The sequence below is a fragment of the Chelon labrosus genome (genome assembly GCF_963514085.1).
Source record: "Chelon labrosus genome assembly, chromosome: 16".
NCBI lineage: Eukaryota > Metazoa > Chordata > Actinopteri > Mugiliformes > Mugilidae > Chelon > Chelon labrosus.
The window spans coordinates 6,092,661-6,115,874 of record NC_140349.1 but is presented as its reverse complement, the minus strand read 5'-3'; the positions used below and the strand labels follow the sequence as shown (position 1 = coordinate 6,115,874).

The 23,214-nt window shown below is 45.7% G+C and overlaps 1 protein-coding gene across 4 annotated transcripts in view; it reads right to left on the bottom strand.

Moving 5' to 3' along the window:
- The window catches only part of pleca (plectin a), a 47,557-nt gene extending 35,160 nt beyond the window's left edge, over positions 1-12,397 (bottom strand). For 2 of the 4 annotated variants that reach the window (XM_084562810.1, XM_084562812.1), the window contains exons 1-2: positions 2,047-2,602; positions 342-403 (exon numbers count right to left, since the gene is read on the bottom strand). In XM_084562810.1, the coding sequence (XP_084418936.1) occupies positions 342-403; positions 2,047-2,155 (171 nt within the window). In that variant the 5' untranslated portion in view covers positions 2,156-2,602. Of the gene's footprint in view, positions 1-341; positions 404-2,046; positions 2,603-10,046; positions 10,186-12,319 lie in introns of those variants that run through there. The other 2 variants (XM_084562813.1, XM_084562811.1) reach the window with 2 other exon arrangements.
- Positions 12,398-23,214: the final 10,817 nt, after the last annotated feature.

The window sequence follows — 23,214 nt, the reverse complement described above, 5'->3', positions numbered from 1 at the left end:
GGCACCAGGAGTCAGCTCCAGAATCAGGGACGCACCGTCAGGACAGGCAAACCAACCAATTGTTTGGGCCCCCTTGGAAAAAATTAGAAAGGGCTGCCAGAGTTGGCTACCTTTTGGCAGAATGACAACCATAAACCCCCTTAAGCCTATGAAGACCCAACCCCCTCCCCCGCCCCCGACTTGGGGCCCCCTTCTATCCACTCCATGACTGATTTCAGTAGCATGTCTACTGTATGTCTTTGCTAGGGCCCCCTCAGTACCTAGGTTTTTCAGCCGAGAGGAGCTTGTTGGTGTTTTTTCTCATCTATACATGAATTGGTTTTGTGGGTGTGGCGTCTTACCTTCATCAGGTGCTTGTTGACCCATTTTGTGAAGGTCTTCTTCTGAACTCTGTCCCGTTCATCTGAGGAAAGACAGAGAAGAAGCTTGGTTTAATTAACTCTGACTTCCACACGTTTCCCACCGTAGCTGTGTTCAACCCTCCACTAGATCTATGGTCTCTGTTAAAAGCTGCATGCTTTAAGATTATTTTTTTCCAAATCTCGTGGAAAATAACCACAAGTCTACTTGTTTTGCATTGTCACATGTTGCACATTTTCCATAGTTCATTATAAGAATTCATTGGCTTGAAGCGGTGAAATTTTCTGGTGATTCACAAGAGAAAAATGGAGCTGAATCCTCTAGTGGCGCACAAATAGTTTTTCCTGTCTTCCTTCGTCGTCCCACAACCCTTTTCCATCCTAACTCCAATGATTAAGACAACGATCAGAAGTAAACATTATCTGATGAGACCCAACTGATGAGATTAAAACAACAGCACAATAAAAAAAGTGTTTTCCCAGAGTTGCCCCAGAGACGGAACATTTTATTTTAAGAGGATGCTGCAGATGACACAGAAAGTAGAAGTAGAAAACAAACAACACCTCTACAGAAACACAGGAACGTGTTTTATCTTGTTGCTGTTTGGGGTTTAGAGCTCCTGATGGGCTCATTCCCAACAAGATACCCACATACCACAAAATTATTTAATCAACCTTTGGAGACTTTGGAGAGAGAACCAGCAGCAAACTTTTATGTCTTCACCTCATCGAGGGTGTTCGTCAAAGCCAGAGAAGTGTGACAAAGCAAATCTGTGGACGTGATTTGAGAGACTGTGACCCGACTGTGTCGTCTGGATCCGCTCTGAGATCAAAGCTCGTATAACAGAAGTGATGGGACGGAGGGGGAACAGAGAAACCCGCGACATCCTGCGGCGCCAACGCCCATTTCAGGGTGGCAGCACGCTGATGAGTCACAAACACACTCATGACTGCTCGAGTGTCTAAACAGAGAAGCGAAAAGAAAAACCGCAAAAAGAGGAGAAATGGATTCAGATACTTGTCCGATTGTGCAGGATTCATTTATTATTTAAAAAGTAAAATAAATCCTGCAAAGAGTCAAAACAACACCTGCCGAGGCTGAAAGCCGCACTTAACATTCCAAAAACCTCAAGCCGGTGAAATGTACAACAGAGAAAAGCAAACTTTACTGATCCCTCCTACAAATACTGCTTTTGCTTGGCCGACTTCTGTAGCCTGAAGCGGCAGGATGAGTCCTTTCAACCCGTGTCAGAGATGTGGTTTTAAGATATAAGGTCTCATGACAAAAAAACACAATTATGCATTTAATATAGCGTGACTGAGTGATGTGGGCAAATCATCCTGCAAAGATTGAGAAGCTGAAAGGTTCAGTCGGTTCTTCTTTATTACTTTGCTTCAAAAACTCACTGAACTGCAAATTGAATTTGTTAAGGGAAACAAGTGGTTTCCTCTGTTCTGGGTGTCTGCACAGTTGACCAATCGAACAAGGAAAAGCCGTGACACGCGAAGGGGTGTGGCCCGTTTGATATGAAGGAGGCAGAAGACCACCACAGTCAAAACGGTGCAAAATTCAGACTAAACTACTTTAGACTTCACAAACAACCACTGTAATTCACACAAGTCCAAATCAAAATACAGCTTCAGGCAGCGCAACTGAGACGGAGTAAATAAATGTGACAAACTCTACCTTTCCTGTAATCCATGGACTTGAGCAACCCCTGGTAGCGGGTGTCCTCCATGAAGACCATGTCGCTACCCACACTGTCAGAGGAGTAGTTTCTGAACCTCTGCTCCATCGCAACGCTTCTGCTAACAAAACCAAAACAGGAGAATCTGCAGGTTGAGAGGCGACGTTATGGGTCTCCTTTAAGAGACTTCTTCTTCTTCTTCTTCTGCTTTCCTGAAACCTCTGAGGGATCCTGCAGTTTGGGTGGGATTGCTCAGTTCCTGATCTCACTCTCTTTTCCTCCCTTTCTGCATTTGCTGCCTCTGACATTCAGTGCAACAACTATTTCTTTTTTCCTTCTTTCCACCAGCTCTTGCAAAATGCCTGCCTTCAGGGCTACAACGTCAGAAGCTGTCATTCACCACAGCGGAGAGGGAACGGGACGATTCCCCTCCTGGCTCAGCCCTGATAAGTACACCGAGACCCCACCCACCCAAGCACACCTCTCACCAAAAGCCCTCAGAGAGCAACCCAACCCGCATCAGTACCTCTGCGCAGATAACACCCATATCAAGACCTTATCTGACACCCATGTGCCTCCATGTTTGTTTTGTAGCTGAAACTAGTTGTGACTGAATTAATTTGCAAATAGTTAATGTAGCATGAAGTATAGCAGCCTGCCACAGAGGTATAACAAGCCATGTTCAAATGACTTAGACCCACTTTACTGGACAATATATCACTTTATTTGCTTGGCTATCAAAAAAATGAGAAATAAAAAGCCTACGGGGGTTGGCTTTCTGTTTTTTTCCCTCTAACTCAACATGCAAAACAACCAGGACGACGCCTTGACATGGCAAAAATGCCAAAAACTTTAATACGAAGCCACCGTCTGTGCCGAACATTTACAAGCCAACATTTCTACCAATTAACATTCAGCCTAAGCGTGGAATCAACCCCGGGGCTGGAGGCTTGTTGGGAGGACTGGCAGAATTCCCACAATCCTTCACTGCACAAAGACGGAGAGCCGCACAAACACACAAACACCGACGCCAGAACCCGAAACTGTCTCGAGTCTGGTAACGGATGCAGACACTGGAAGAGTCTGGTGGTGTCGTGATGAAAAGTGGACCAGAGGTCGCAATCTAAATTTATCTCGGCTGATACTGAACCGAACACCTGATTCATTAGTTGATTGAAATGTGACACAAAGAGAAATGATTCCTGCAGAGAAACACCGTCCACGACTTTGGTTCCCGGCACAAAATTCACCAAGATGATATTTTTATTTCAAACAGAGAATGGCAGCGGCAAGAAGGGCAATGCTTGTTTCACTCGGGAACACTTGGGGTGGGAAAGAGGAAGGGTTACCCAGGCAACCAGAGTGATGGACAACAAGCAAATTGCTTCATATGTGGACAGGGCTTTACTAATTGTCTCATAAAGCTTAATTCTTGATGTAAGATTAATAAAAGCTTAAGACTGCACGGACCACTAAAGCAGAAAATAGAGCTGTTTTTTTTTTTTTTAGTTCCCGTTTGGACTAAATCTGAGTCACTAAAAGCTTCTTATCCCCAAATGAACTCCACATGCTGAAGTCAGCAGTCAGTGTGTGGTCGGAGGCGGCGTGGCACGACTACAAAAGAAGCCTCAATGGAAAGCCTGTTCCTGGACACCAGGACAGAGACCGGGCCGGCAGAAAAACGACGGCCTCCGCAGTCTCTCGACGCGGTCCAACTGCAAGAAGATATCGAGCATGAACGCCGCTCGTTCATTAGGACACAGTTGAGGGGGAAACCGACGCTGTGGGGGCTGCAATGACTCAGGAAGAGTAGAATGAATGCATCTAAGGCTGTGGTGAAAACAACCTTCAAGGCTTAAGAGCGGTTTTCTTGGAGAAGTTTCAAACGCTTCTGCAGAAAATCACTCAAGACACAAAGCAGCTATTGTGCGCACGAGTTTTTTCCACGCAAATAACTTTTTTTCCCAAGCTTCTGTCCAAGGTCGCGTGCACGCGTCTCATCTGAGGCTCTGAGTGCTGTTGGGCTTCTAAACTAGCACCTCCACACGACTGCGTACATTCCCCGTAACACGTAAATACCTGCAACACCTTTCACCCCTCCGGAACATAAATTTTCCGCGCCGTTACTGACATAAGACTGTAAAGGAGGGACATTTTTTGGATGCCTGCAGAGGGGGGTGGCCTGTCGGGACCTGAGGAGTGGAAGCAGCTGAGGTTACACCTTCACTAGGGCTCGTACCAACCCTCAAGGAGTGTGTGTGTACAATATGACACACAAAGAGAGAAAACAAATAATGTCACTGACTAGAAAAAGCTCTCATCACATAATTATTTGTTCACTTTTAACGGACGGACAAACAGAATCTGTGGAATTTGTCAATTGCCTAAATTTCCTAAACTAACTTTCTCTGGTGCAGCTGCCATTGATTTAGTGTTTATAATACAAATTGCTGGATGCAAACTCCTCAGCCTGTGCTTGTTTTAACACGTCTAGATGCAATCAGTTATGCTGTACGCTTTGGTTCACTGATTTAAAATGCATTTACGAGGTAATGCTTGGAGCAGAATAAGCAAACGCACAGCCTTTTAAAAACACTCTCCTATCAGACGTTCACGGCACGGGGACCAGACGATGCACGACGTCTTTGGATTCCAGTCGAGGGTGGGACCACCCGTCACTCAGGGTCACCCACCTTCTTTCTGAAAACCCCACCCTGCCAAAAAACAAAGAACAAAACAACACTGCATGCTCATCTGTGCAAGCGACAGCACGCGATGTCAGTCCCACCGGAGGTCAGGAATGTTAAAATGTCATCTGGCTTGCAGCAGGTTCCTCGTGGCGTGAACGATTCGGAAAGGAACCGTGCCAAGGTGAGGAAGATGGAAGCTCCGGGGCATTGTGGGGCAGATCCAACCTGGAGCCCCATGAAAGCGTGCCACAGATACAGACGGCTGTGTCTGTTATTACAACCGACTGACTGGAATTCATTCCTCTTCAAAACGCACTCAGGTGGTGATAGAGGCAACTCAGCGATCCCAGAAAGCAATGTTATCCTTCAAGGTTGGACTTTAAGTCGCCTACATAATGTTTCCACACCATAATTATATAAACCTTTGACGGCTCCAGCTCTTTCTGGCAGCGGAAGAAGCATTTTCATTCACTTTGTGCACAAACAAGACATAATCAGGCACACGTGGTGTTTACAGTGCGGCGGTTGTGAAAGTATGAGAACTGGGTAATTGCTGGATTTATGATCATCAGATGTGAAAGCTGAGGGCAATTAAAATAAATAAATATATAAAAGGTTTCCAGCTCATCACTGTTTGTCTCCCTCTTCTGGTGGAAAAGCTGCAGCACAAGAAAATAAAATAAACTCTTTATAACACACTTTAATGTAGAATAGAACTAGTAGCAGGAAACCTTCTCTGAGCTCAATCTCTTGACTACTGTTAGGAAACTCTCCCCCCTCAGGACCCTGCAGTGTTGACATACGCTCAGATGCTTTTTAAATGTGGGAAGAGTGGTTTGTGTGGAGGGTTGCCATGGCAGCGCAGAAATAAAAACACACAGAAGCTGAGTCCGTGTGTTTTGGAGCAAAAACCAAAAAAAAAAGAAAAGAAAGAAAAAGTCACAAAAATATCCATAAAACAAAAATAAATAGACTTTCAGTGGGTGTTTGAGGTAAACAAGCATTAAGTGGAGTTTTTATCCACGTTGACAAGCTGTTTGCTCCGCCACTTAAAGTGTGTGTATTCAAATGTCAGCGACTGAGGCAACTAAGGCAACGAGGACGCACGTTTTTGTAATTAATCACGTCTTGTTTAAAACCGGTTTGAAGAATGTGGGGTAAACTTTGCACCGCGACATGACCGCAACATCAACTGCTCCGCTTTTTATCTGATTAGTGAAGAATCCATCCATCATCTGATTTAACAAAAGGTTGAAAGTGTAGAGAAGTGCGCACATTTTTAACAGGTTTTTAACCAACACTGGAGAAGCTGGAGCAAAAGAAAGTTTTTAATCAGACAAATAATCTTAATCTGCTGATCGGCCACTCTGCTCCTCTAAAAGCACAACATAAACGTTGCCAAGAGACGTCCTGACCACCGTTTTGACCCACACTGCTTGCTGTATTTGTGGGTGGAGGCACGGAGAAGGTTAACATCCCCAATCAGCACCCCCCCCACCACCGCGTCGGCCCCTCCCAACCGCCAACCCTCCTCCAATTACCGAGAGATGGAGACCGCGTCGGAGCGCTCGGACCTTACCTGCGCAGCACATCCTGCTGTACAGATGACCCCCCACGTCCTCGCACCTCATTTCGTGGATGTAATTGGGTCGTCGGTACGCGTATTCCCACTCCGGCCCTCCGCGATAGGACGACACGGCGGCCCGCATCGCATCCTCCGCTCCGGCCATCCCGGCTTGTGCCGCGCGTAAAGGCAGGAGAGCGCACAGGACTTTCTTATAGAAAAAAAAAAAAAACTCCCTCCCCCCTCTATTTTTTTTTCCACTCGCGTATTTCTCTTACGCGCTACCAGCCCCAGACAAAACTTTTCCCTCTCCTCTGCGAGAGGCACATGGAAGAGAAAAAAGAAAGGGTCGTGTCAGATTGCAGACACTTTGTCACAAGCCCAGCCCACTTGTGTTTTGTTTGCAGAGGAGAGCTGGAGCCGCTCCGGGCTGCTGCTTCATCCTCTTCTGCCGTCTGCCTCCAACGTTTTGTGCGGCAACGATTCACGATTGAAATGCAGACACCGAAATGCAGACACACGCTACGTCCTTATTTTAGCCCGTGTCATATCTGCGCGCCTCTCCCAAGATTACGCAACCAACCTCTCTCCCCCCCTCCTCAGCCCCCTAAATACAAAACAGAAACCAGAATAAGATTTGGGAAGAGGCATTAGAGGCAGTGGGAGACGGTTCTCTCTCTTCTCTCGCAGTGGATGACAGTGCCGGGCTGACAGCGGCAGTATATTTCTCTCTCTCTGGCCGTAAATCATCCCATACCCTCCTCATCCACAGCAGATGTGGCTCATAAATACCTCTTTAACAGAGCGCTCTTGTTTTCTTTCTTTCTTTCTTTCTTTTGCGCAACTCGGAGAGAAATATTTCACACTAACGAGCTCTCCTGCTGCTCATAAAGGCGACTGCTGTGAATAAGTCACTTCAATTAAATGTCTGTTATTGAGGAAGGGGGGTAGTTTGGTTTCCAAAGGTACAGACAATCCGCAGAGCAAGCAGCAACACCATTTGAGAGCATATGCAAATTTACTTTCAGCCAAATTTGAACACGGTGCGGGTAAAATTAATCCCAGTAAGATAGGTTTGATGTTCAGGTGAGCAGGTGAGAGCCTCTGGACATTCAAAGCAGATGAAGCATCCACCTGCTTATCCGGATCCCAGCTGTGCTGTTAAACAGATATTCAAAACCTGCTGGAAACCCGGGTTAATGCCGCTATAGACCTTTAGATGAGAGGGGAAATGCACCTGAAAGCGACTACAACTCCACTTTACGACAAATGTGACTTCAAGAAACGTAAAAAAGTGTGTTTTTAATCTCCAGATAATTCAATTTGAGTTCAGATTTTGGCGGGAAGCGGTTCCAAACAAACTTAAAGCGTCGCCCCTGAAACGTAAACACAGATGAGGCCAGAGCTCTGGTCCGGGCCTCAAGCTACAAGCTCACTGTGTTGTGTATGTAACGTAGGACAGAAGACGAGCCCGACTGCTGGCGAGGTTAACCGCTAGCATGTTGTGTGTTGCGTCGTGAAGGGCGTGCAGGGACGCGGTGGGCGTGCATTGTTTCCAACGCTTGCCCTTCAACATAACGACATGTTTTTGTCAGCCAGCGCCGAGTCCTCCCTCCTTGGTCTGTTATTACCGCCGCAGTGAAAGGAGGCAGGAAAGTGAGTCACAGCTGCACGCCGCCAGCCAAAAATCTGAAACCCCATCCTACTTGTATGTGGCATGTGGTCTACATGCAGGCAGAGCCGCCAGTCCGCCGCGTCCTCCGTGAACGCTGGCACAGACCTGGGTGTGTCTTCCTGAACGGATTAGACTATTATTCAAGAGCGTGAGGCTGTTTTTGTGGATCTTTTCTAATCTGTTGAGTCTCCACAGGCACTCACATAAAAACCATTAGCGGGGAATGTCAAGGTAAAAGAGCAGCGACAGGTGATGGAGGTCGAAACCAACAGAGGCTTTTAACGGGGGAGGGGTGGGGGGTAGTTTATAATTTATATAAACACATTGCCACTAACGCTTTAATAACCGTGCACTCAGACTGCACGCGGATTCCTTTAAGGTCCCGAGGAGCTGCATGCGCGTTTGTTGTGACTGTTTCCAGGATACAGAGTCCACCGTCCCGTCAGTGTCGAGTTTACTACCGCTAGCCGGCCGCCATGTGCAGCGCTCTCTGAGCTTTTTTTAAACCTGGCTCCGGTTTAAAATCCCCACTTTCACCTTCCCACTGTGTCAAAGGCACCTTGCAGCTCCGGCAGCAGCAAACTACAGCTCAACTCATACGAGAAGTTGCGTCCTCGCATCGGGGGCGATCGATTCGCACCCTGAACCCGTGATGTAAACACTTCCAGACAAGGCATGAGATCAATGGAAACAGCTAATGAATGAGCAGACAGCTTGTAGGAAAAAAAAAAAAAAAAGGGGAACATGACCACAGCTGATGGTACAGGGAGCAGCCTCGGTGTCTGCACTGCGGCACGTTGAAAGAGACAGAGAGAGTTGAAAGCAGGTCTCCAATGCAAATCAGCCGGGTATTGACAGACAGAGGACTGAAGGAGATAATGCACGGCCCTGGCTTCCCCGTTGCAGTATTTGCTCACCAGTCGAACCACCTTTATTTGATCAGAACAAGCCTCGCGCAGTTTAAAGGGCACACAATTCGGCTTCTCGACATATAGCGCACGCTAAACTTTCAGAGAGAAAGTGTTCTTGGTTCGCTTTCCGGCTCGTCGACTCTAGAAGTCACTCATCCAGTCAAGACAAACTAAGGAATGCGGTGAAAACTGTTCTTATCTACTCAAGGTGTGTCCTCTTTTGACTTCTTTCGGACTGTGCATTTTATCACCCGGCTCAGGGAGGGAGCGATAAGAAGTCTGCTCCGAGATCCTGTAACTGTTTCCATTTAAATCTAGCCACGAGGAAGAGCTTTTTAATATTTCACCTGAAGCGAATCTGCTAAAAATGATTCGTTGAGAGGCCGGAAAGAAAAATAACAATTGTCCCTTTGTGTACGCCCTTCAGTAAGTGTCAGTCAGAAACGCTTCAGTGTGCCTGAGGGTGTGTCGTCTGCAGAGATGTGTTTGACAACCACCGCCTGCACGGAGAGTGGCTGTGTCAACAGTAGAATGGGCTTGCCTCAGGTGTGCCTGCAGGTAACTTTCAAAGTGCATAGTTGCGCACTCGATCAGGGTGTAATTATTTCCCCCACAGTGGGTAAACGAACAATGAAAGACAAAACAAAACTGGATGAACAAGTCTCAATCTACACACACAGCTTGGACTCAAGGAAGAAACTCTAGCAGAACTCTACAGAGACATGTAGATTTTTTTTTTGTTTGCTTTTTTTCTAAGAGGCTGCTTGAGGACAGCCGAGGAGAAAAGAGCTGAGGTGTGCAGCAACGCCACAGCGATGACGAAGCCAAAAACCAGAAACCTTCCTCCTCCGGGCTCCTTTCCGACGTCATCTCATTACAGCCCAGCATTTACAGGGTTAACAGCAACATCTCCGTACCACAGGAAACTGAGACGCGTGAAGGGAAAAAAAGAGAGAGAGAGAGAGAGAGAGGGAGAGAGAGAGAGAGGGGGGAAGCAGTGAGCGCCATGAAAGCCCACAGGACAGGAGAGAGCAGAAGAGACGACGGATGAAGACGGCCGCTAAAGAGGGACCTTTGATCCGTCCTCCTGCTCCCGAGGCAGCAGCGGCGGCTCTCCTCTCAACGCGCTCCACAAGTTTTCCCCCAGCTTTTCTCTTACCTTGCCTCTTGCGCACCCTCCACTGCCAGGCAACGATCAAGGTGACAATGTGGCCCACGACCACCAGGGCCGGGAACACATTTCCAGGGGGGCTTGCCGGCATCGGGCCTGCTAGAAAAGTGGAGAGTCCCGGGGATCTGAAGACAGGTGGGAGGGCTGGGTGAGGGGGAGGAGGAGGGTGAAAGGTGAGGGTGGTTGGATGAAGGGAGGGGATGAAGGGAGGGAGGGGGGCGTCTAGGGGTGTGGTGCCATCCCGGACTTTAAAACAAGCGCAGCAGCCAAGTTGTCCGTGACTTTTAGAAGAGGCAGAAGAACGAAAGAGCACCCCTCCTTCTCCTATTTCTCTGTGACTCAGTCCTCTGGCAGTAGTGGCCGAGCTCTCTCCCTCCCTCTCTCTCTCTCTCTCTCTCTCTCTCTCACTCCCTCCCCCTTTTTGCTCTGTGCTTCACTCTTCCTTATTCACTCTTCTCTGTAGTTTTAAGGTCAAAATTAGCTCTTACTCTCGCAGCACGGGCAGTTTTGGAGCCCTGACATGGTTAAAAATAAGTTTCGCCCTCTCCCGTGGCTCAAGTGACTCCACTCCACAGGAACTGCCTCCCTGCTCCCCCCCCCCGCCCCCTCCACCTCCCTGCTCGCTGCAGCCTATCTGCAGGAGTTAATAATATATGAGGTTGTTTTGTGCGACACACACACGGCGCGATCGGCCCCGATAAGGAGCAACCTCGCAGAGAGACGTCCACCTTGAGTCAGAGTTTCCAACTCATTCATTTTCTCTCTCAGTCCATTTTCCACCACGGTCTAAACGAGTCACGGCCCCCTCCAAGCCCGGCCCCCTTCCTCCTTCCCCAAATATTTACACCGAAGCCATGCCTCCTTCTTTTATTATCCCCCGTCTCATAACAGCCCTCCTTTCGCTATCAATTCTTTCTTATTATGCAACTTCGACTGCGCTCTCCTAAAAGATAATTGCTTCCTCATGCTTGGACAGACAGTGTGCATAAGCGTCCAAGAATCCTTTTTTAACTAGAAGCTGTTTTATCACCAACCATCTCAGAATCTACCAAACTACCAGTTGCACATTTAACTTTTAAATCAGCGGGTGCTTGTCCTCTGCAAAGCCCTGTTGTTACAGACATCTCCCCCTCAGTCAAACCCGTCAGTCGGCTGTAATTACAACATCTCACTATCTCTTTATTACCACATATAAATTCCTCAGTGAGCGCTTCACCTGGTTCTGAGGAATAATACCTTTTTGTTTCCTGTACCAGCTCAGAAGTTGTGCAAACCCCGACAGACGCAGCACCTGTTTGCATCACCGCCGACACATCAAACGCACCTCGCCTCGGGCAAAAGCGCCACCGCTGCCAGCGTCTCTGTTATCAGAGCGCTGCGGAGGCAACGTCAGCGGCCCGCTCAGAGACACCCAACACCGAGGCCGGCGTCACGGCCGCAGGGTTTACAGCGACGCCGCACGCCACCAGTAAAACGGGCAAAAATAGACGACGCGAGCTCAGACCCTAAGACGCTTTTGGCAAAAGCACGGCATCAAGCTCTTGTGTAAACTCTGATATGTTGTAAAAGAGTTTAAGCTGCCTCCAAAGAGCAGTAGCAGGAATCAGAAGCAAAGGTGAACAGGGAAGAAAAGGGTCATTGTGAGCGGGGCGATGCTAGTCTCAAGTGTTGGCAGCTCAGTTTGGGTGAGACCTTACGTGATCCCAGTTTTGAAAATGTCAACCAAATCCCCAAAGCCTCAGAAACTGGCAGTGCGATTTGGCAATTAGAGGACCAGGCAAAGGGAGTGAAAGCAGGGGAGCAGCTCGTACAGATGTCTGGAATAAATTCCTGCATGGGAGGAGTCCGCCCACTCCCACCTTCCCCACATGGTATGTGTTCCCTCAATGATTTCCATATTGTGATGCACGCTGTGCACGCTCCCACGTACACGATATAGCCAAACGCCTCCGTTAGCTCACACAGTGTGTTCGGTAAGATCTTCTTTTTGATTTCTTTTAAGCAATAAACGTTTTCCAGAGAGCGCCGGTACAGGAGAGGTTCAGGAGGGCAATGAAAGGAATGCAAGAGAAATATTTGATCTGACAAACTTCTAAAAACGGTCCCGGCAATGGGAGTGGCACTGTCCTCAGATGACATGCGTAATGATAAAATTCCTCTGTGCATACTTTTGATTCTGCAGTAGCATCCTCAAGAAAGAACAAAAAGAGTCTAAAAAGATTAATTCCTGTAAAAAAACAAACAAAATAAATCAGACCTACCGTGTGGCGGTCCTGAACAGAAACAACAGCACAGGTCCATCGTCTCCGAGCGTCTCCACGACTTTTAGAGAAAATGCAGAACTGCCAAAGAATCACATCTGACCCCACGACACTGTGTTCTCATCAAAACCGAGGGGGGCGTGTAGAAAAAGCACCAAAAAAAACAAAAAAGGGGGAGCGCGAGAGAGAGAGAGGAGAGAGAGAGAAGGAGAAGGGGAAGGAGAAAAGCACGGCGGGGAAGTAAAAACTTAGACAGCGCTCTGAGTTGGATTTAATTTGCGAGGCTTTCCTCAGTGGAAACAGCATCTCATGCGCTGGCGGTTTCTGACGAGAGCCGCTCTGGATGGGATCCATGTGCAGGGAGTCAGAAACTCCCAGGGACACATTCACGTTTTACTTACAGGCTTTAGACAAAGAGCGGAAAACATGATTTTTTGCCAGCTGTAACAAAGGCTTCTCTGTGGAAACCATAAAAAAAAAAAAAAAAAAAAAAAGTTGGAGACAGTTCAGTTATGCCCCCATGTCCACAGGATGTGAATCAATCAGCGTGACTACGACAGCGATGGTTCTGATTTAAAGCTGCGACAGTATGAGATGGAACATTCAACAAGATCAGGAAAATGACGCCGAGATATTTTATATCTGACAAATATGGGGGATATTAGCTCAGCTCAGCACCATGGTAGCTTTTTATGCTTCCTTTTGGCCAATATCTTTTATTTTTGTCCTTTCATACCTTGTTTTCTTTACTCTCATGACGAGAGACGGGAAGTTATTGGGTCGGCGAAGGGCACAGGCTGGAACCGAACTAGCTTTGCTACCCAGAACAATTATTTTGATGCTGTCGGGGGAATGAAAACCTTATTTTTCGGAGAAATAAAACAAAAAAGGAAACTATTGATTAATGGATTTAGTTATTTCGAGAACTACAGATAGAAATGAGCTTCTAGCGTCATGTATTTGAAGCAAGTGCTCATTAATTTTCACTGTCCTCAAAGGTCATTCATTCCTTGCTTCCATATTCTTTTTCCTATTTAATGCAAAATGAATATGCTCGGTTTTGAATTGATAATTTGCATTTTTTGTTCATCGGCTAATAATTTGCACCCCCAAAAAAATCATTAGTTGCAGGCCTAAAGACGCAAAACTAAAACGCCGTCTCCACTCAAGGCCGTAAACTCTTAAGCTTGTGCTATCTACACAGCTGTGTGTTCTTCCTGAGCCCACCCAGACCTGCTGCTTTGTGCAACGCCTTGTATTTATTATTCTTTGCAGGGGAGAGCGGGGAGCAGCCAGTCAGGGGCCGTCCCGCTGCCCACTCCCCTCTAAGACTTAACACCAGGAAACACGATCCCAGACACAGTCAAGGCGGCGTGGGTGGTGTCCAACTCAAGGTCTTCTGTGTAAAGTTATGAGCTATAATATAAATCGTGTACCCTCTAGATTAAACACTTGCTTCCCCGAGAGAGATCGAGATAAACCGGAGCCGGAGTGATTCCGTTGAAAAGCAAAGTCCAGACCTAAAACAAAGTGTTGGCACTTGATTGTTATCTGATACACCGACACACACACAGAGAGAGAGAGAGAGACACACCCATACCTGCCTCATCCTCTCTGCTCCTCCACACAAGCTGCCTCTCGACAGAAAGTATTTCTGTGCTGACACCTTTTGGTAAGAAGACAGAACTGCCTACCTTGGCCGTGCTGAATCAAAGCCTCCATGAAGTCTCTAGTGAAACTCATTTCCCTCGTAGCTGTTTTCTTGTTGATTTAAAAAATGCAACACATAGCAGCGGAGCAGCAGAGGCAGCGGGTTTCTAGCTCTTGTGTTCTGCAGAGTGTTCACGTACAGTATGGTCTTTTTAAACGTTGGGGTTTACGTTCATTTGCAGGCTGGGCTAACTGAAGGGCAGATGAAAGGTGGCACATGTTCTCATCTGCTCCTGCTCCTGCTCCTGCCGCTGCTTCGCCCCTCTTGTGGAGGCACAGGCAGGAAAAGCTGAGTGTGGCTTAATTGGACTCACATTTCCCGGCCTCTGCTGAGTCATATCGTCTCCTCTGACGATGGAAAGTTCTCAGGCGGACTTTATATGAGAGAGGCAGTTTAACTCACGCAAGTGGCTCACGTAGAATCACAGTCAAGGTCTTGTAGAAGACTTTATAAAGATCTATAATCTGGTGGGGAAAAAAGGGAATTCTATCTAAACTGAAGAGAAATGAACCACAGTGGAGGGTTTATATTTTAAAATGCAGGTGGTGCTTGTCAAAATGTCCACAGTAGCAGGACAGTAGTTAAAGTAGGTCTGTTTTTCACCAGCAGATGGCAGAATTAACTTCACTTACTATCATCTACATTACTTAAATTTAATGCATGTATGTTTCATGTTTTAATGTCTTACATATGTATTTATTTACATGTTTTTTCACCTTTGCTGATGCTGAATACAGTGGATGTTTGCATCCAGTGTCATGATAAATACTGCAGTGTAACTATCTGCTCTATGTCTGTACTTCCGTGTATCAGCACTGAACTGTGAACGTGAATATTTAAAATGCAAATACAACTTTTTCTTTGGCTTCATCCAAAAATATCTCTCTATATTTACATATATGTAAAAAAAAAAAAAAAAAAAAAAAAAGTCAGCCACAACATTATGACCACTGGCAGGAGAAGTGAATAACATTGACCATCTTGTGACAATTCAGTGTTCTGCTGGGAAACTTCTGGACCTGGCATTCATTCATGTGGATATTACTTATATATGTGGCACCCACCTAGACCAGACCAGGCACCCCCACCCCATAGCAATGACACTCCTTGATGGCAGCAGCCATCCCCAGCAGGATGCAGCCTGACACAGACACACACAAAAACACTTTAGGAACAACTAAAAAAAAAACATGAAGAACAGCACAAGGTGTTGACCTGGCCTCCAAATTCACTAGATCCCAAACTGATCAAGTATCTGTGGGATGATCCACAAAGCCCCCCACGAATAACATCCTGTTGCCAGACACCACAGGACACCCTCAGAAGGACCATGTCCATTCTCTGATGAGACAACTGTTTTGGAGGCACAAGGGAGACCTGCACAATATTAGGAAGGTGGTCATAATGTTATGCCTGATCAGTGTATATGCGAGCATTGTCATGCCTTTAGTTAAAACTGGTTGAAACTCAGTGTTTGAAATCTAATAAAAATAATCTTTTAAAAGTTTTAAAAGTTAGAAAAACTTCTCTTTGTTTTGGTGGTTTTTTTTTTTTAGTTGTTTACATTTTCTTACACATTTTCAGAGATTCACATTTTCTCATTGTTGTCTCAGTGTGTGTGTGTAATCTGATATTAGGCAGCATGGTCTAATTGTGGAGGTCATCTTAAATTCCATGTCCAAACACTGACTCAGTGTTTTAGAGTTTTAGTTACGCTCTGTACAGGAGCAACATTCGTTTTCACAACATTCGACATTTGTGAAAATGGATATGAATGACGTATAAATGTTATTTCCTGCACGTCTGTCTCTTTTTAACGCACTTTGTACAAACATATTAAAAGGCAAAGCCACGTGCAGCCAGTAAAATGACATTTCACTGCATGGAAAATGACAAGCCCATTACTTGGATCACTACAAGATCAAATTATCCCACTCTCAGCCTCCCAAACAGAAACGGTGCCCATAGCAACGCCCAGATAGCCACTGCAGTGCAGAGGAAAGAGGAAAGAACAGAGCAGGAGGAGGAGGAGAAGGACGAAGAAACTCAAACCTTCTATGATGTCAGACCATGTCTGCTGAACATCTTTGGTCCAGTCTCCTTGGAGCAGAAGGACGTTCAGGGGAACATCTGGGCCCTTTGATGGGAGTACAGGGTCAGGACAGTCTGCCTTAGTGGAGGAGTCCTCAGAGGCGACACGATACAGAGAGACGATTTTTGTAGAAAATGTCTTCTCAATGAATTTCGTATTCTCTTTGTCACAGTAATCTGCTTCTTTGTCCTTGGGCAGGTCTGTAAAATCTGTCGATGGAGGGATTTCTGAGTGACAATCAGACTCAAGAGTTTGCTTTATCATTTCAGCATTGGATGGTATCTCCTCGTGGGCATCTCTGGTCCCCACATCAGTGTCCTCTACACCTTTCTTTGCCAACAAATTATTCGTTTGGGGGTCCGCTGCCATGTCTGCACCAGATCCAACCACCTCTTTAAGTACCTCCATGGACAGATTTAGGGTTCCCCCATTCATTTGATCTAGTATCGGTTCTTTTGTCGGCTCCTCAGATGCAGCCTTCTGCTCCTGCATGGCGGTCGCAACTGCATGTCCATACTCTTCAAAAGATGCTGGTGGTTGAGCAGTATTCTCCCCAACTAATCCCTGCAGGACTTCCTCCTCTGGGACAATATCTGAAGCCATGTGAAGATGTTGCATCTCTTTGGGGATCTTTGGTACAAGTGAAGAAGAATTTAGAACTAGAGAAGTTGGTGGTGTGAATCTGTTAGGTCTTTCCTCAACCGGTTGATAGGAATCTATAAGATTGGTCTTGTAAACCTCCTCTCCTCTGCAGAAGTCTCTCTTGAGAACCCTAGACGGACCAACTGATGCGTTAAATTCGTAGGACCCTCTGAAGGTTTTTGAAAGCCTGTCCGAATGTTTCCCCTCTTCTTCAACTGTCTTGCGGTAGCTTCTCTTCATCTCGCCTTCTTGGTCTTTAGTCCTGGGTTGTGCGGCGTCAGATTTGGGGCCTTTCGTCGTCCGGACTTGAGCGGAGGATGCAGGCTGGTGAACGCTCTGCAAGGTGGCCGGCATGATCTCGGGCGGCAGGCGCAGGTAAGCTCGCAGGTACACGATCCCTTCGTCGGTAAGATAATAATAGGCGTGCTTCCAAACAAAAGTCTCCCTGACGTAGCCTTTAGATTTGAGGGAGCCCATAGCGCAGATTACCTTAAGGTTGTTCACCCCTTTGATTTCAGGGTGCATGGACTGTGGTCGTGTTTCCTTCTTGGCCACAATGACGCCATCTCTGAAGAGTAGCTCATAGATCGCTCTCAGATCCGCTAAAGGCATCACCATCCCAGCCACCATTTTGACTTCCTTAGCTTCCTTCAGTTCTTCAAGGAGTTTCTTCTTCAGATACTTCTGATTATTAGTACTTCAATATAGAGTATCTGCATCCAGTAACATTTCACGAACCCGTAAGAATCATTTCCTCCACATCATTTTTGGCCTCACTGTGATGAAAGGGTTTATCTTCCCCAATGTCATCATGAGTCAGCAAAGGAGAAGCGACGCTCACAACCCCTCCTACCTTCTCAGTCGAGAGAGAACGAGTGGGGATGAGAGGCGAGAGGGATGAGAGGAGGGGAGAATCCAAAGGGGTGGGGGCCGACAGGATGTAAACAGAAACCAAAAGGATGAAAAGGGAGAAGACGATTAGACGTAGGATTTGTTGTGTCCTGTGTGTTTGATGAGCGATAAAGACATGAAACCCAACACCGCATTAGCCGTCTTTAAACAGAACATGAGCACTCTCATAATTCAATATTTATGTAGTTTATTATCGCAAAAATCAGACTGATGACAGATAATTTCACCAATAATGGCTGGTTGACATTGTCTAATGAAATCATCTGAAATTTGAAAGATGTTTCTTATCCGTATTTAATGCAAGATTGTTTCGGACACAACGTGTTTGGTGCCGCCAACGTGGACGACAAACTGTGAAACAATAAATTAATTGATGCTGTACAAATGTTAGGCTTTGTGGTGGAAACTAACCACAGCAAAGCCATTTACCTCGCATGGAGACACTCAAACATCGGGGCGATCATGTTGTCCAGAACCAAAACCAAGCTTGGTAATGAAAAACAAGCTTCTGTTTGTTGAACTTCTTCTAACGTCATTATATTAGTTCAGTTGAAAGATTTTAAGAGATATAAATACACAGATAAAACTGTTTCAAAAGACTGTACCCAGTGCATTTTAGCATCAAATATGTGATTTTGAACTTTCTGACTGTCTTAATATTGTCATGAATGAGTTCTTCCTTGGTTTTGCTTGTTTTACTTCCTGTCTTTTCCCCTCTTTGATTGTTGGATTGGTTTCTCCTTGTGTCCTCCACCCTCATTAGCTTAACCCCTCAGCCCACAGGTATATTCATGCCTTTCCAGTTGCATGTTCTGCTACCTCTGTCAAACCCTCTGTGATATTTTCTCCTGTGGATGATTCCTGTGTTCCTGAGGTGTTTTAGGGATCCAGTTAAGTGACATTACATCAACAGGTGGCGCTACAGGTGACACAGACACATTTCATATGACTTTAAGGCCTATAGCTTTTGAAGTATTCACCCAATCCTTATGAAACTTAGCAGCCATCATTATAATATGCTTGCGTACAATCATGCCAAGTTTCGTGAAATTCAGGCTATAGGGGACGCTACTGGTGACTTATGCCTCTGTGTCCTGCTCAGGGACGACTTGGCCACAGCATGGACCCCTTTATGAACGGTTGCGATCATCTAGTTGTTGCGTTTTTGGATATCCTGCTCTTCCTGCAGCCCCTTTTGCTCCCAAGTTTTTATCAAATAATTTTGTTTCCTGCTCCTGCCTCCCCTTTGTGCCCTGCATTCAGGTCCAGCCTCGCCATTCGCCACTCCAACCTGACAAATATGGAGGCGGAAGTGGAGGCGTAGTGCTGAACTAGTTGTGTGTGCGTGTGGACAGTAGTCAAAACATAGACTCTAGACAACTAGATGATCGCAAGTGATCATAAAGGGGTCCATGCCGTGGCGAAGTTGTTCCCGAGCGGGATGCAGAGGCATGAGCCACCAGTACCGCCCCCTATAGACTGTATTGCACCAAACTTGGTGGGCTTGTAAGGAGTCATCCACAGATTATTATTGTCAAATTTCAAGCAGGTGACTGTAGCGGTTTGTGAGATATAAACATGTAGTCGCCCCCTACCACCAAAGTTATAGGCCTTAAAGTCATACGAAATGTTTCCGTGTCACCTGTAGCACCCCCTGTTGATGTAATGACATGCAACTTGATGGGCGTCGACACAATATGTTACAGATTGTGTATGCCAAATTTCATGAAGTTAGCTTATTGCAGTATTTGAGATATTGAAATGTTGCCTTTGTAGCGCCCCCTAGAGACCAAGTAGGGGTGCTTGTACAGAGTCAACTCTGCAACTTCGTTTGCATGGACCCCTAATTATTTCAGAAAAAGGCCAAAATAACCCAAGCATTACTGTCCATACTGCCTCTTGGTATCAGTTATCTACATAAATAAGCATAAAATTGCACGTTTACGCTAAAACAACATGGACACAACACTTAAACAATACACCTTAAAGAATACATGCAAGGAGACCCTCGCTGTGGCCTCTGACGTACGTCCGTCTCCACACTGGGACACAGATGTTGGTAGTGACCCAACCATCTGGAAGACATACAGAGACACCGCAGCTTCCGCACAAATACTGTATTATGTTTGTGTGTGTGTGTGTTGTTTTTCTTTTAGTGTTACATTCCTGCTGGGCGTGAAGATTTCAGCTCATAACTTTGGAGCCACTAAAGCTACCGTACGACTCGTGCCGCATTTGCAAAAACCACGTCGAGTGTATGCAGAAGACGAGGGAAGATGAGAGATAGACCTTCATCAGATAAGACCAACAATCAAATGGGCTTGAAGGAAAAACCACCATGCATACAAAACAACACCCAACAGCAGGTTATAGTGCAAAATAAACAGCAGTCTTTGTATGTTTTAAGTGCTGGTGGTGTCTAATATAATACACTCTTTCTTTCCGGACATTTAGCATTTAGAATTTTGGAAACACTCAACCTAAAGGTCAAACACTGGGAGAGTCCATAATCTCAACGCTCATAACCCTCATCCCCAACCAGCCAACTTCTGCAAAACCTAAACGGAAAAGTCATCAAGCCATTTATTTCCCCCTAAGAGGAGACAATTGTGCCTGTGTTTAAGGCTCTGTTACTCAACCTCCGCCGAGACTGACACTGGAAAAGCAATATAGAGTCCAAGGCAACCGTATTCATAGCTAAAAATACAAACAGGAGGTTTGGAAAATGTTTGCAGGGGATGGTGATATTTGAAGAATTCTTTTGCAGCTTGTAATTAATATCAGAACAAGGCACACACTGGAGTGCCCTCCGCAGATCACGTTAAGAGATCCAGGCAACCCACGACAGAGAAGTGACAACTGAGGTGCTTCGAGAAAAAGCATCAATCACTCTTCTTTATAATTACCCCTGCAATCATTTTACAGGCTCCTTAATAGAAATCACATTTTGCCTGTTTGTTTGTCATTCTGTTTGTCATGAAAATAAATGTGAAACAGATTCCTGGTCTTGGATCGCGGGTACTGATGGCGAGACTGTGACTCCCTCTAGCACGTATGGATCATTAGACAATAATCCTTAAGAGTTTCATTGGGACCTTCAACGCAAACACTGGCACAAATACAATAAGACGTATCTGAAAGTCTTTTCTTGTGTCTCTTTCTGTAATCGAATTTGAAACCATGCACTTTGAGGATGGAGATATCTCCACCCTTCTGTGGCAACGCTGAAAGAATCACTGCGAACTATTTTGGCGCCGGGCGAAGCTCCATCGCCGATCATACCAGGCAAATGATGTGCTGCCAGTTCAATGGTATTTTGATTGCCTGTCACAAGAGCAGAAATGATATACCGATTTAAGATATCTGGAGGAATGAATCGCAAATCAGAAACATGGCTGAGCTGCAGCTGGGGTCGCTGCTGGGATCAATTCTCGGTGCATGGCACAGAAGACATGAATCTCTGCTGGTAGAAGAAAACAGATATCTTGCACGGCACAAGAATTTCGTGGCATTTTGGTTCATCTAAAACCTTCGAAGGCCTGTGCTGAGTTGGCTCGTTGGACGCAGAGACGCTATCTCCATGTGGTCTCCATTACCTGTAGCTGTGGCTCTAAATCAAACAAAGCAACCGACTTTTGTTTTGTTTCCATCACAAAGCCTCAGATGGAGAGGTCGGTACCTGCGTCAAACCTCTGACAGCTTCACCTCTCAGCTAAACCTTCTCTTCAAAACTCATTATCAACCAAACAGGTTGACGTAGAAAGTCATCCAAAAAGAATACCGTTCGTTCCGAGTGGCTAACCTCATTTGATCTCTGTGAAGCTGCATCCTTAACCTTTGCCTGGGTATAAATAAAGATGTCAGATTTATTGTGCCCGTCGTTGAGCCACGATAGAAGCTCATTGCCGTGGTGAATAAAGGACAACTCAATGAGACAGTTGGACGCTTTAAACTCAACCCTTTCAGCTCTGCAGCCAGAGAGAACTGCTCTCTGCATTCCAGTATGTACTTTATAGCAAGTCATTTAAGCTACATGGTTGTCTTCCAGGTCGTTAAATGTGAGTCTGACATTTGGAAATGCAGCAGTGGGAAAAATGCTGGGAGGGGTTTTGCTTAAACAGTACATGATGCTCACATCTGGTAATAAATTCCCCGACTATTCTGCAGCCATCACACTTTACACACACAATATGCATAAAAAAACACCTCAGGACATTCTGCCTGAACTAGAAGCCAGTTCCCATGGATTTGTACTAAAGGGTGTCACTTCAGATATGTTCCTCTCTGTTACATCTGTTGTTCTAGAGTTTGTACGTACGTCTGTCCACCTCATGTACAGTGAATTTAATATTACTGATTCAACTTGCTGTTTTCTAAAGGCAGACCGATGATGCACACTTCAACCTTAAGCAGTACGACTGAACACTAACTGAATGGAAATTTGCTGAGAGTGACAACCAGGTATTAACCAGACAGCAACCTGCAGTTCCTTAACTGGCCACTTGAAGCTGGCTCCAAAAGTGAGTCAATCCTGATAAACGTCCATCTTAAAATGTTCTTTACAGCAGAAATAAACATGTTTACAGCCTGGTATAAATAACAATTTCGGTCACTGTGGCAAATTTTCCCATGATAACTGTACATAGGCGAATTTTTAAATAACTCGCCCCCTTTAAAGTTTGCATAAATATGGGTGTGGTTTCTTTGAGTAACACGCCCTCATAGGTTTCAACCACAGACTGTATAAAGATGGACGGCAGAACTGCTCCTCAAAAGTGAAGCCAAAGCAAGTAGAGCTCCCCCTGGTGACTGGCGGCAGTATAAGTAATAAGCTCCGCCTCCTCCATGTTAGTGGATGGGACTTGGGCCAAATTAAAACACTAAAATACACGTCGAATAATATTTTTTCAAGGATGGTTTCAGTCAATTTAGGTAGTTGATATAATGATGATGCATGTTCAAGTGTCAATATTTTGGATATGTGACATAATGGCGACTAACAGTTGCCATGCCAACCACTCCGTAAAGCTATCCCGTGGGACTGTGAGAGTTGTAACAATTTAAAAAAAAAAATTAGTACAGTGTATAATCCAACGTTTCCTTGTAACTGGTGGAGGTATAGCAGAGCGTATTAATTAAACAAAAACGCGAGTGAGTCTGGAGGAAGTGTGGGTGGGGCATCGATATTGTGATATCGTGGCTCAACTCTCGGACCGTACTGCGCAGACTCTGGCTCCACAGTCGCAAGATGGCGTATTGGGAAAATAGCGTCAGTTTGGCCAATGCAATGAAGTGGCGACACGTTGTCCATATTTATATACAGTCTATGGTTGCTACCTGCCTAGATGTCACCTCTAACCTCCATGCATGCTACACCAATTTTTGAAGTGCTGCCAAGATGGCGACTGCCAGAGACACCACTTTGAGCTTCAAAACCATTTTTTTGTTACTACTATGGGTGATGTCACAAAGGGATTTGTCCATCTTTATAGACAACAGTCTTATGCAAGCAAGCCTATGTTCAGATGTACATGGTCT